Consider the following 13547-nt stretch of genomic DNA (forward strand, 5'->3'; position numbering starts at 1 on the left):
AGGGGAAAACCCCCATCCCTGCAAACGGCATTACAGGGCAAGCACGGCCTCATTCCAAAGGACAGCACACCTGACAACTTAGCACTCCCGCCATACAGCACTCAGATGTCAGCCAAAATGACTTGATCAAGCCACTAGAGTGACGAAAAGTCATTGGCCTGAAATATTAGCTTGGTTTGTCTCTCCATAGATGCTGCCCAACTTGCTAAATATTTCCAACATTTTCTGTTTATAACTCAATTAGCAAGTCAATCATTTCTCTATGGCCCATTGTAATCATGCCTGCATCCGTTTTTAAATGGGCCCATATTTCATTTAAGAGACATTTGCTCTGAATAGGTTTAAAAATTTTTGCTGTTAGTTGGGCATTGACTGCAAGTTCCATATTCACGTTCCTATTGTGCAGCTCATCACTTTCATGCTGTTTCCAGTCAACTGGGTTGTTACATTCTGTTGAACTTGGGTACTGCCTTTTCCTTCAGCTGGATGCTGAATCTTAACTCATTTGTTATAATAATGGTTGCTGAACCACATTAAGTGGCGCCTTTGCCATTTAACAGGGTTTTTCGTGCCAACAATCGTGATGAATACTTTCTGCTGTCCGTGTGGACTCTCAGTCCAGCAGAGCTTACTCGGGTCAATTCATTTCTTACCTCTTTATCTTACTTGAACTTAGCACCATGCTTTGTGACTCAGTGGGGTTGGAAGGTTTGGGGCGGGGCGGGGGGGGTGGGGGCAGACACTCTCAAATTCAATGTAATGGTCACTACTTCTTGATGAACCTTTACAAGTTCTGATTTGGTGTTCATCACGAAACGGAATATGGCCTGGGGTCTTGTTGGTTCGAAACACTCTAGGAACTGATCCCACACGTATTGTGAGAAAGCAACCACTTGTTTGTCAAGAGATAATTGCAAACACACAGGCTGAGCGGTTTGCATCAAAAGAAAGGTTTCAATATTTAATTGGGTAGAAAATTAATTCAATCCTTCACATTTTCCTCTTCATGCCAACGTGATCAGTTCTTGATAAATGGGCTATGCAAGGCAAATAATAAAACTTATGTATTGTACGAGAGCACAAAGGAGAATGCACTTCATGCATTTATTTCAGAATTTTCATTAGAAATTCATTTTTCAATCTTCCTGAGCCACAAAGCAATTACAATTCTAATTGTTATCATTCCATGAAGAATACAGAAGAGTTTAAAAAACCTGTTTGCTTAGATTTAGATTTTCAGAACTCGGACCAAGGGTCATCCGGACTCGAAACGTTGGTTCTATTCTCTCTCCACAGATACTGTCAGGCCTGCTGAGATTTTCCAGCATTTTCTGTTTTTGCCATCAATATACATCTGGGACCAACGCAATGCTCCAGAATTAGAACATAGAACATAGAACATTACAGCGCAGAACAGGCCCTTCAGCCCACGATGTTGCACCGACCAGTTAAAAAAAAAAAACTGTGACCCTCCAACCTAAACCAATTTCTTTTCGTCCATGAACCTATCTACGGATCTCTTAAACGCCCCCAAACTAGGCGCATTTACTACTGATGCTGGCAGGGCATTCCAATCCCTCACCACCCTCTGGGTAAAGAACCTACCCCTGACATCGGTTCTATAACTACCCCCCCTCAATTTAAAGCCATGCCCCCTCGTGCTGGATTTCTCCATCAGAGGAAAAAGGCTATCACTATCCACCCTATCTAAACCTCTAATCATCTTATATGTTTCAATAAGATCCCCTCTTAGCCGCCGCCTTTCCAGCGAAAACAATCCCAAATCCCTCAGCCTCTCCTCATAGGATCTCCCCTCCATACCAGGCAACATCCTGGTAAACCTCCTCTGCACCCTCTCCAAAGCCTCCACATCCTTCCTGTAATGTGGGGACCAGAACTGCACACAGTACTCCAAGTGCGGCCGCACCAGAGTTGTGTACAGTTGCAACATAACGCTAAGACTCCTAAATTCAATCCCCCTACCAATAAACGCCAAGACACCATATGCCTTCTTAACAACCTTATCTACTTGATTCCCAACTTTCAGGGATCTATGCACACATACACCTAGATCCCTCTGCTCCTCCACACTATTCAAAGTCCTCCCGTTAGCCCTATACTCAACACATCTGTTATTCCTACCAAAGTGAATTACCTCACACTTCTCCGCATTAAACTCCATCCGCCACCTCTCGGCCCAACTTTGCAACCTGTCAATTCAACCTGAATTGACTGTGTCTCATGCATCAATCTTACTTCTGAACCTCCTATCGGTGACATAGTACTAAATAAAAGTTGTCTGACCTTATAGATCCTTATATAAGTTGTCTGATCCCCAGTGTTGTTTTTTTAACTTGTTCTTTGCTTCCTTTATTTGTGAAGTGTTCGGATGTGAACATGGAGTAAACTAGGTCAGGATATCAGCAGATAAAATGCTATGAGTGATTTGGAGAAAGGATGGGTGGCCAGCAAAGGTTAACAGTTCCAGCAAGCATATCAGTCAGAGCTCGGACATGTGACAGAGCACAACGGCAACACAACAAAAGGCTTGAAACAAAGCTGTATACACCCCTATTGGGAAACAGTCACCGGTTATCCTCTGGCAAAGTGCAAACGGGACCAAAAAACATAATTACTGAAAATCCAATTCACTCCATCGATCCCAGAAAGCTTTCTACAGGGAACTCAATGATCCCTATGAAACAAGAGGTATTGATATAGTACCTTCAAAGTAGTAAAATATCCCTAGACACGTCACAGGAGTTGGCTCTGAATCTACCTCTGCCCAGTGTAAAACCTGAGAGTCTCGGTCAAATATCAGTTTAACAAGCAACAGCTCCGGGGAGATGAGGAGACTTGCCATACTCCGGTGGCCAATTCCTTTCCAGGCAGCACAGGGAAATGGGTGTCTAGTTCACCTTCAATAGTGCAGTGACGTTACTCCATCTTCTTCCATACTGCAGCCTCACACAACAATTGGCACATTAGTGGTCAGTGCATCACTGGATTTTACAGCCGCAGTTAATTGCTTTCACGTCAAACAATTTCACATTTCCTATCTTGGAAACAGGCACAGCGTAATCCTTGCTCTATTCCAACCCAAGATTTTATCCTAATTCCAAAACGGGAAAAATGCAATCCATGCTGATGGCATTAACTGCACCTCACAAGTGCGTGATCCAGGAATTCGAAACGCCTAAATCAAATGTGCTGATCTAACCTCCAGCGCTTGGCTATCACTTACAGCTTCTGGATTTATCTCAACAGCTGCAAAATGGAACCATTGTCACAAAGAACTTCGACAAGAAAAACTTCATTAATTTAAAGACTGCATGTTCTGTTCACTGCTTCAGCACAGTGGCACTGGCAGCAAAGAAACCATCGTTCACGTAAACGTGACAGCAAACACCAGCAAGGTAGGTCCCCGATAAAGTGAACGATTGCTGCCCACAGCACATTCCATTTCGTGAAAACAAATTTCTGAGAAGTATGCGTGTGGCTTCTCTCTCCTCTGCACCCCCTCTCCACCCCACGTACAAATCCTACGGATGACAAAGCTAAATTTAGAGAGATTCTGTAGACACAAACTTCCTGCTGGCACATGGAATGCAATTCTGTACGTTGGCAGCTGCACAGATTACCCACTTGTAGTCGGATCTGATTTCATAGACAGATTGTGGAATAATGGAAAATGCAACAAATTCCATATCATGTCTCACTCCAGCTGACTTGGAGAGGTACAACAAGCTGCTCAGAAATGAAATAGAGTATGAGGATACCATATCAGCTCAAAAAATCCAGTTGCAAAACTGCCTTCCTGACTCAACACAAAGCCATGACTCTAACAAGATAATTTTCTGCATTCGAAAAACTCATCAAGTCACTGAATCAACTGGCCAGCTAGCTGATCTAATATCAAACACACAAGATGTTCAACACCATTAAAGACGAAACAGCCTATTTCTGAGCAGCCCATCCACCACCTTCAACATTCACTCTGTCCAACACCAACACACAGTGGCGGCAGCAGCTCACCAAAGCTTCTCAGACAGCATCTTCCAAACTCACGTCCACCAGAAGGACGAGGGCCACAAGTTCCCCTCCAAGTCACTCACCATTCTGACTTTGTATAATGCCATCTTTTCGACAATTAATAATGGTTTCATGGTCGTCATTAGACTTTAATTCCTGATTTTTAAAAATTAAATTCAATTTATGGGGTGATTCGAACCCAGGCCCCCAGAGCATTACCCAGGGATCTCTGGATCATCAGTCCAAACAGATCAAAAGCAACAATGGGAACCAATGGTATTCCAGCTGAGTTGACAAAGTTGGTGGACTTTTGCTCAAGCCAACACTCAATGCTTTAGTCTGATTTTACATTCTCGGAAATGAAAAGTCAGTCGAGTCAGATTTGAAAGAGTTCACCCGACTAAAAAAGAATATAATTTAAACTTGGTAACCAGGGGAAAGGGCAAACAGTTACCTCATCAGCTGGTAATGTCGCAAGCGGTTTAATGACTGCAGTGAGGGGGACTTGGCATTGTTTTGCCATATCTGAAGTGCAAGGAAGGTTGTAAGCTGCGCATCGAATAAAACGAGGACTTGAATTCCCTGCAAGGCAAACAGAAATATTTTCAAACAACACTACATCTCTAAAAGCAGGGCTGAACTTCAGTGTAATCTCAGGGAGCTGTCTCATTTGTAACTTTGTGCTCAATAAAACAAAAGCAGAACTCCCACATTCTATATAAATTCTTCCCCACTAAGCCATGGAAAATGAGAACATATTCCACATACCACCGATTCACCCATGATCCATTTAATTGCAACTTTTTAAAAGGTACTTTCAATCCACATATTCCTGAGCCCAATATAGTCCAATAAAAATCTCCAACAAGTGACAGACATGGTTATAATTAGCCATATACATTAACCTTTGCTGAAAACAATGGCATGCTACACGGAAAATATACTAATCCCATTCATCAAGGAATGTGTGTAGACTTACTCAGAGAGCGGGAGGGAGAGAAGGATGGGGCGAGGGGAGGGGGAGGGGGCGCGGGAGGGAGAGAAGGATGGGGCGAGGGGGAGGGGGCGCGGGAGGGAGAGAAGGATGGGGCGAGGGGGAGGGGGCGCGCGAGGGAGAGAAGGATGGGGCGAGGGGGAGGGGGCGCGCGAGGGAGAGAAGGATGGGGCGAGAGGGATGGGGCGAGGGCGAGGGGGCGCGCGAGGGGAGGGGGAGGGGGCGCGCGAGGGGAGGGGGCGCGTGAGGGGAGGGGGAGGGGGCGCGCGAGGGGAGGGGGAGGGGGCGCGCGAGGGGAGGGGGAGGGGGCGCGCGAGGGGAGGGGGAGGGGCGCGCGAGGGGAGGGGGCACGCGAGGGGAGGGGGCGCGCGAGGGGAGGGGGAGGGGGCGCGCGAGGGGAGGGGGAGGGGGCGCGCGAGGGGAGGGGGCGCGCGAGGGGAGGGGGAGCGCGAGGGGAGGGGGAGGGGGCGCGCGAGGGGAGGGGGCGCGCGAGGGGAGGGGGAGGGGGCGCGCGAGGGGAGGGGGCACGCGAGGGGAGGGGGCGCGCGAGGGGAGGGGGAGGGGGCGCGCGAGGGGAGGGGGAGGGGGCGCGCGAGGGGAGGGGGAGGGGGCGCGCGAGGGGAGGGGGAGGGGGCGCGCGAGGGGAGGGGGAGCGCGAGGGGAGGGGGAGGGGGCACGCGAGGGGAGGGGGAGGGGGCGCGCGAGGGGAGGGGGAGGGGGCGCGCGAGGGGAGGGGGCGCGCGAGGGGAGGGGGCGCGCGAGGGGAGGGGGAGGGGGCGCGCGAGGGGAGGGGGAGGGGGCGCGCGAGGGGAGGGGGAGGGGGCGCGCGAGGGGAGGGGGAGGGGGCGCGCGAGGGGAGGGGGAGGGGGCGCGAGAGGGGAGGGGGAGGGGGCGCGCGAGGGGAGGGGGAGGGGGCGCGCGAGGGGAGGGGGAGGGGGCGCGCGAGGGGAGAGGGAGGGGGCGCGCGAGGGGAGGGGGAGGGGGCGCGCGAGGGGAGAGGGAGGGGCGCGCGAGGGGAGAGGGAGGGGCGCGCGAGGGGAGAGGGAGGGGGCGCGCGAGGGGAGAGGGAGGGGGCGCGCGAGGGGAGAGGGAGGGGGCGCGCGAGGGGAGAGGGAGGGGGCGCGCGAGGGGAGAGGGAGGGGGCGCGCGAGGGGAGAGGGAGGGGGCGCGCGAGGGGAGAGGGAGGGGGCGCGCGAGGGGAGAGGGAGGGGGCGCGCGAGGGGAGAGGGAGGGGGCGCGCGAGGGGAGAGGGAGGGGGCGCGCGAGGGGAGAGGGAGGGGGCGAGCGAGGGGAGAGGGAGGGGGCGCGCGAGGGGAGAGGGAGGGGGCGCGCGAGGGGAGAGGGAGGGGGCGCGCGAGGGGAGAGGGAGGGGGCGCGCGAGGGGAGAGGGAGGGGGCGCGCGAGGGGAGAGGGAGGGGGCGCGCGAGGGGAGAGGGAGGGGGCGCGCGAGGGGAGAGGGAGGGGGCGCGCGAGGGGAGAGGGAGGGGGCGCGCGAGGGGAGAGGGAGGGGGCGCGCGAGGGGAGAGGGAGGGGGCGCGCGAGGGGAGAGGGAGGGGGCGCGCGAGGGGAGAGGGAGGGGGCGCGCGAGGGGAGAGGGAGGGGGCGCGCGAGGGGAGAGGGAGGGGGCGCGCGAGGGGAGAGGGAGGGGGCGCGCGAGGGGAGAGGGAGGGGGCGCGCGAGGGGAGAGGGAGGGGGCGCGCGAGGGGAGAGGGAGGGGGCGCGCGAGGGGAGAGGGAGGGGGCGCGCGAGGGGAGAGGGAGGGGGCGCGCGAGGGGAGAGGGAGGGGGCGCGCGAGGGGAGAGGGAGGGGGCGCGCGAGGGGAGAGGGAGGGGGCGCGCGAGGGGAGAGGGAGGGGGCGCGCGAGGGGAGAGGGAGGGGGCGCGCGAGGGGAGAGGGAGGGGGCGCGCGAGGGGAGAGGGAGGGGGCGCGCGAGGGAGAGGGAGGGGGCGCGCGAGGGGAGAGGGAGGGGGCGCGCGAGGGGAGAGGGAGGGGGCGCGCGAGGGGAGAGGGGGGGGCGCGCGAGGGGAGAGGGAGGGGGCGCGCGAGGGGAGAGGGAGGGGGCGCGCGAGGGGAGAGGGAGGGGGCGCGCGAGGGGAGAGGGAGGGGGCGCGCGAGGGGAGAGGGAGGGGGCGCGCGAGGGGAGAGGGAGGGGGCGCGCGAGGGGAGAGGGAGGGGGCGCGCGAGGGGAGAGGGAGGGGGCGCGCGAGGGGAGAGGGAGGGGGCGCGCGAGGGGAGAGGGAGGGGGCGCGCGAGGGGAGAGGGAGGGGGCGCGCGAGGGGAGAGGGAAGGGGCGTGCGCGAGGGGAGAGGGAAGGGGCGTGCGCGAGGGGAGAGGGAAGGGGCGTGCGCGAGGGGAGAGGGAAGGGGCGTGCGCGAGGGGAGAGGGAAGGGGCGTGCGCGAGGGGAGAGGGAAGGGGCGTGCGCGAGGGGAGAGGGAAGGGGCGTGCGCGAGGGGAGAGGGAAGGGGCGTGCGCGAGGGGAGAGGGAAGGGGCGTGCGCGAGGGGAGAGGGAAGGGGCGTGCGCGAGGGGAGAGGGAAGGGGCGTGCGCGAGGGGAGAGGGAAGGGGCGTGCGCGAGGGGAGAGGGAAGGGGCGTGCGCGAGGGGAGAGGGAAGGGGCGTGCGCGAGGGGAGAGGGAAGGGGCGTGCGCGAGGGGAGAGGGAAGGGGCGTGCGCGAGGGGAGAGGGAAGGGGCGTGCGCGAGGGGAGAGGGAAGGGGCGTGCGCGAGGGGAGAGGGAAGGGGCGTGCGCGAGGGGAGAGGGAAGGGGCGTGCGCGAGGGGAGAGGGAAGGGGCGTGCGCGAGGGGAGAGGGAAGGGGCGTGCGCGAGGGGAGAGGGAAGGGGCGTGCGCGAGGGGAGAGGGAAGGGGCGTGCGCGAGGGGAGAGGGAAGGGGCGTGCGCGAGGGGAGAGGGAAGGGGCGTGCGCGAGGGGAGAGGGAAGGGGCGTGCGCGAGGGGAGAGGGAAGGGGCGTGCGCGAGGGGAGAGGGAAGGGGCGTGCGCGAGGGGAGAGGGAAGGGGCGTGCGCGAGGGGAGAGGGAAGGGGCGTGCGCGAGGGGAGAGGGAAGGGGCGTGCGCGAGGGGAGAGGGAAGGGGCGTGCGCGAGGGGAGAGGGAAGGGGCGTGCGCGAGGGGAGAGGGAAGGGGCGTGCGCGAGGGGAGAGGGAAGGGGCGTGCGCGAGGGGAGAGGGAAGGGGCGTGCGCGAGGGGAGAGGGAAGGGGCGTGCGCGAGGGGGCGGGTGATAAGGGAGAGGCGTTCCCAGGGGTCTAAGGGAGGAGGCATGCCTGAGGGGGGGGGGGGGGCGAGTGAGTGGAGATGCCATGGGCTGGTGGGGAGCGGTACGCCAGGCTGAAGGCCTCAGTGAGTGGGGCTTGGAATCTTGAATATTTGTTCGGAAGAATTTTCTTAACTCAACAAACAAAATGGATGATGATGACCATTCCTTTCGCGAGGATTATAGAAAATAAACAAGGCGGCACTGACAATCAAGTTGCTCTCTAACTTCTCATTGCATTTCCAAATAATAAACTTCATCGCACTGGGTGACTTTTCTCCTTCACATCCAAGAATCTCGAGCTTGCTCCATGTCCATGAGCAGACTGAAGATTATGTTATTATTTGTACTCTGTGTGAAATCACACACCAAGACTAGTGAAACACAGCATGCACGAGCTTCAATAGTTATTGCCATCTATTTCAATGTTAAGACATTGATCTTATGGCAATGTGAAAAATTGTTAAATCATTTACAACTTAAAGATATGCAGATTAATTTGGATATATGTAATGAACTGGGTGCCATCGAGGTGACCAATTTGTGGGACACAACAGTGGGATCTTACCTTGATCTTTCACCACAAAGTCAGTGGTGACAAGCGGTGGAACTTGGCCTCTTACACCAGTCGAGAATGGCTCAGATCCTCGGTTTGACTTATCATCTTCAATCACTTGGATCTGTCATAGCACACAATACGTTACAAACTGTCGCTCAATCAAACCCAAAACCCATTTTAGTTGGTAGAGGTATCTAAATGCATTGCACCCTGATGTAAAAGGACTTCTTACTGTGTTTACCCCAGTCCAACGCCGGCATCTCCACATCGTAAAAGGACATAAGCACACATTACTATCATGTGCAACCTAACAAACATTTACTGAAGCTCCCCAACATATGAGTGAGCAGACACTGCCTAGTGCGACACTGAGCCAAAGGCCAGGAAGATTCCAGGTCTGTACTGAGTTTGCTGATCGCAGCCAGAGTGACGACGGGGCCACCCAACTGGCTTCTGAACTCCTGAGGAAGATGAGGAAATGGGCACTGGTTCCCAACACCTATCATTGCTCAGTGGTCGCTGTTAACTGCATGGGTCAACATCGAGTCAGCTGGGGTAGAACTTGCCAGTGGGTGCAAGGAGCAGTGAAAAATTATAGTGGGAGCAAAGTACAAATGCTTGATAAGACTTGACTTCAGCAAGCCGGAACTTGTATTGTGAACTGGCTGATGTCACTTGCTAACCAAAAGCAACTCGACAGACTGGAGACTATAGCTCCTCCAAAAGAGATTAGGCTTTTATTCAGCACTCGTGTTCAATTAATTGATAAACATTTCAAACATGATTACATTTGCTTATTACATTCATGAAACTTTTAGCCACATTTACATTCTGAAATTCAGGAGCAAAGTATAAATGGTTCCTCTAATCTCAGTTCGCTTTCACAACAAGCACATGCTGTTCGGAAACTGTAGCTGATTGAATATTGCCTCAAGTTAATCTTCTTCACACCTTCCCCATAATATCACCGTTAACTAGCAAACCAAGTCTTCCGCAACCATTAACACAAACAAAACAATGCAAATATTACAAGGGGGTTGCTGGCTCTAGTGTATGGGAAGCAATGAAAGAAATGTGGGGGAGTTAAAATGATCTACATTCTTTAAAAAAGATATTGATGTAGATGCAATGAGAAAGAACAGTGACATTTAGCAAAATAAAAAGTTAGTCAGTGTTGCAAATTAAAGCTAGGACCACAAATGTTCACCAAGCTAAAGTAGGCAAGTTTAGATTTGATTTCTAGCAGTACAATTATATCTACTACTGTCTGTAAGGTACCAAAGTAGATCACCAGGATAATTTGCTCAAATGTTAACCAAGCCAAAAGATTTGGGACTGTCAGAAAGATTTACACTGTAAAAATTCACCTGGAAGGAGTACAATTTTGTGTTGTCATTTAACTGATGCAATAATGTAAAGTCGGATGTAGAAAGTAAAGGGCAATTAAGCTGACACGATTTTGTGACCTTACAGCACGCAACTGGCGTATGGAAATCAACAAGCCTTTTGGAATGAAAAGCAAAGGCAGCAATGCACACGTATATACAAGCAGACTTACTGGACTAGGAATTGCATCTGGGTCTATTCTATGTCTTGTTTTCTGTTGAGGTGGCAGTTCATTAAGCTGCTTAAAAAGGCACAAATGAGCAGCAAAACAGGAGAGAAACAGAAGAGTAACAATCGTTACTTCTACCTTCCCACACTAATGGTGCCACATCAGCAAGTCCTTTGACATACGCTTACACATACATCATTGCACATGCAAGCTGTGTTATTCGGATAAACTGCTTATCTGTTCATCTTAATGCTGTATGCAGGGCTCTTCACATTTGCACAGCTCAATATTAAAAAGTTCAAAGCAAGATTGAAAGTTTTTTTTTTAAAAACAGTATTCTGGCAAGAATGGTAACTTGATAAATAAAAAGTGTTAGCTTAACTTTGTACTTGCGTAGTAACGGTAACTCAAATTAGATAAAACTTTTGTTTTAAACAGAAGTACAGTATGATAGTGTCCTCTCAAGCTATTTAATATAAATTTCATGTCCCTTTTTAGTCTCTCTTTCAGTGTCTTGAAAGCCACTTACCCAAACATATCCAGCTGAGTGTTCTGCAGACTATCGAGTATCTGGGAGCCAGTGTATTGTTAAATATTAGCTGTGTAAAGGTGATTACAGCAGAGGAACCTCACTAATCACTTCCCAGATTGAGAAGTTTTGACAGTCAAGCACCCGTCAAGATGGTGACAAAGAGATCAACTGCAACTGACATCCACTTAGGTTCCACATGTCTACGTCAACCTTGAGAACGCTCCAGGATGCTGGCTGATCCTGACATTTAAGCCAGATTCTCTTTTAATTATCTTTACTTCTCATTTCCTTAAATGGATTGGACAGAGTTGCAGGAAACTGGACACAGGGTCCAAAGATACAAGACTGGTGATCACCATTATCTGTTTTCATGAGTCTTCAATAAAATCCTGAATGGAAAATCTTAAAGCCATAACAGAAGGTCGAAACTGATAGGGAATGCGATTTAACTCAACCATCCACTACATGCCTACAGTCTCACCACCTGAGTGTTCAAATAATTTGAGTTCTCATCTCTGTTACCTTAGCTAAAAGTCTATTCCATGTACACCTTTTGCCAACTATCCTAAAATCATCTTAACCAATTTAAGATGTGTCCCTTTAGCATTTAAGAATTCACCATTATTAAGCGATATTGTTAGTTGCCAGTAATAGACCAGTCTTGTTCTGACGCTATCATTGGTTACAAGGCAAACATTGGCATCACAGGAACTCTCAACAAGAGCCAACAGTCGAGAATCTGCTTCTAGCTCAGACCTGCTGTCCTGCCTGCTTGAGTCCGCGATCGGTCGCTTACACTCCTCTATGGTTCCCATTCTCATGTATTGGGTGAGGAGGAAAGATGAAGAGGGAGGAAGGAAACCAGCAGTGAACTTCAAGACCCGACAGGTGAGCTGGTCTGGACATGGAGGAGGCAAGTGCATTACAATGCCAATTAATCACAGGGTGCAGAGGCCAAGGCTGGAGCACCAGAGAAGCTGCAACCTGGGCAACCAGAGGTGAAGGCAGAGAAGGACTAGGATTGAAAGAGCTGGAAAGGAGTAAGGAGCCCAGAAAATGAGTGCATTAGGAACAGACTAGGCTGCTCTAGCAGAGTTACAGCACTGACCAGCACAATTCACAAGAATGCAGGACACCAAGATAAAGAAGAGGGGATTGGAGTCAGATCCTATACACTCAATTACGTATAACAACATTGCAGCGCAATACCTGTTACCGTGAATGTGTTATAAGCAGGTTGCATTACTCATAATTACAATTTCTAAACTGAAATTTCTAAACTGAAATTTCTAAACTGAAATTTCTAAACTGGAGGCGTGTCAACATGTTCAGATAAAAACAAAGAAAAATATAAGGAAATTACATTCAGGTCTCCCCAACAAGCTCACAAAACAATGGACAGATGCAAGCAAATCTTTGTTACAAGCAGTTTAGAGTGTAAAATTAGAATTTTGTTTTATTCACTCATGGAATATGGGGCACTGCTTGCAAGCCTGGCTTTTGCCACTCATTCCTAATTGCCCTTGAGAACAGTCAAGAGTAGCTCTGGAGTCACATGTAGGTCATACCCAGTAAGGATGGCAGATTTCCTTCCCTAAAGGACATGAGTAAACCAGAAGGTTTTCATGACATTTGATGACAGCTTCACATTGCCATTACAGGGGATCAGCTTCCAATTGCAGAACTTTAAAATTTCCTGAACTGTCATGGTGAGATTTTGACCTTTGCCCCCAGAGCATTAAGCCTGCGCTCTGGATTATTCATCTCGTGACACGAGCACAAAATCACCATCAATGTACAAGCAATTCTAATAACACTAGAACACGCAGCCGACTGTTAAAAACTGTGGTGCTTACAGGGCTAGGAATGCTGTCTGGGTCCAATCGTTTCTGCTGTGATTGGGGTTGACTGCTGTAACTTGGTGTTCCAGTGTAAGGTGCAGCATAATTTGGCTGGGGCGCCCTCATTTGTCCAAAAGAACCTGTAAGAACATCACAAATCAAGGAAATCGGAGTAGCAATTATCACAGCACCAAGGAATACTTGGAGCAGCACAGCTGGGAACGAGCAAAATATAGGGTGCAACAATCTATTCACAGAACCAAATGAGACAGAGCAGTGCTGCTGTAAATTGGATTATCCAAATGACATCTGCTACTGACAAACGGGAAAAAGAGCAGTTTTACCAGGATATACAGAACACATCTCACAGAAACAAGATGTTATACACTCATCAGGATGGGGGTCCGGGGGGGGGGGGGGGGGGGGGGGGACATTCGGCCCTTCACATTGGTGTTAGCTCTTTGAAAGTTACCGAATGAGTCTCACTCCCCGGCTCTTTCCCCAGAGCCCTGCAAACGATTCCTTGTATTTTTCCACTCCCTTGGGAAAATCATTGAATCATCTGGGAGGTTGTGCTGGGATATTAGGAATCTCAACGTCCCTGAAATGTAGAGCTCTGAAAATCTGTAAATTCAACCTCGGTGCATTCCTGGCAGCCTCCAATGAAGTTTCAAGTAGGTTAACTAACGACAAGTGCCTGAAACTCTCACTGCAAATGCACGAGGGTAACTTCTTTACAAGATATTCCTGATCCATTTCTCGGAA

At 51.6% G+C, this 13547-nt stretch overlaps 1 protein-coding gene across 6 annotated transcripts in view; it reads right to left on the minus strand.

Annotated features, from left to right (window-relative positions):
• LOC144480181 (protein transport protein Sec24C-like) overlaps positions 1-13547 on the minus strand; it is an 82401-nt gene that overhangs the window by 33925 nt on the left and 34929 nt on the right. For 3 of the 6 annotated variants that reach the window (XM_078199332.1, XM_078199334.1, XM_078199333.1), the window contains exons 6-9: positions 12798-12922; positions 10413-10481; positions 8864-8975; positions 4487-4614 (exon numbers count right to left, since the gene is read on the minus strand). In XM_078199332.1, the coding sequence (XP_078055458.1) occupies positions 4487-4614; positions 8864-8975; positions 10413-10481; positions 12798-12922 (434 nt within the window). The remainder of the gene's footprint in view (positions 1-4486; positions 4615-8863; positions 8976-10412; positions 10482-12797; positions 12923-13547) is intronic. The other 3 variants (XM_078199336.1, XM_078199337.1, XM_078199335.1) reach the window with 2 other exon arrangements.

Source organism: Mustelus asterias, chromosome 28 (assembly GCF_964213995.1).
Source record: "Mustelus asterias chromosome 28, sMusAst1.hap1.1, whole genome shotgun sequence".
NCBI lineage: Eukaryota > Metazoa > Chordata > Chondrichthyes > Carcharhiniformes > Triakidae > Mustelus > Mustelus asterias.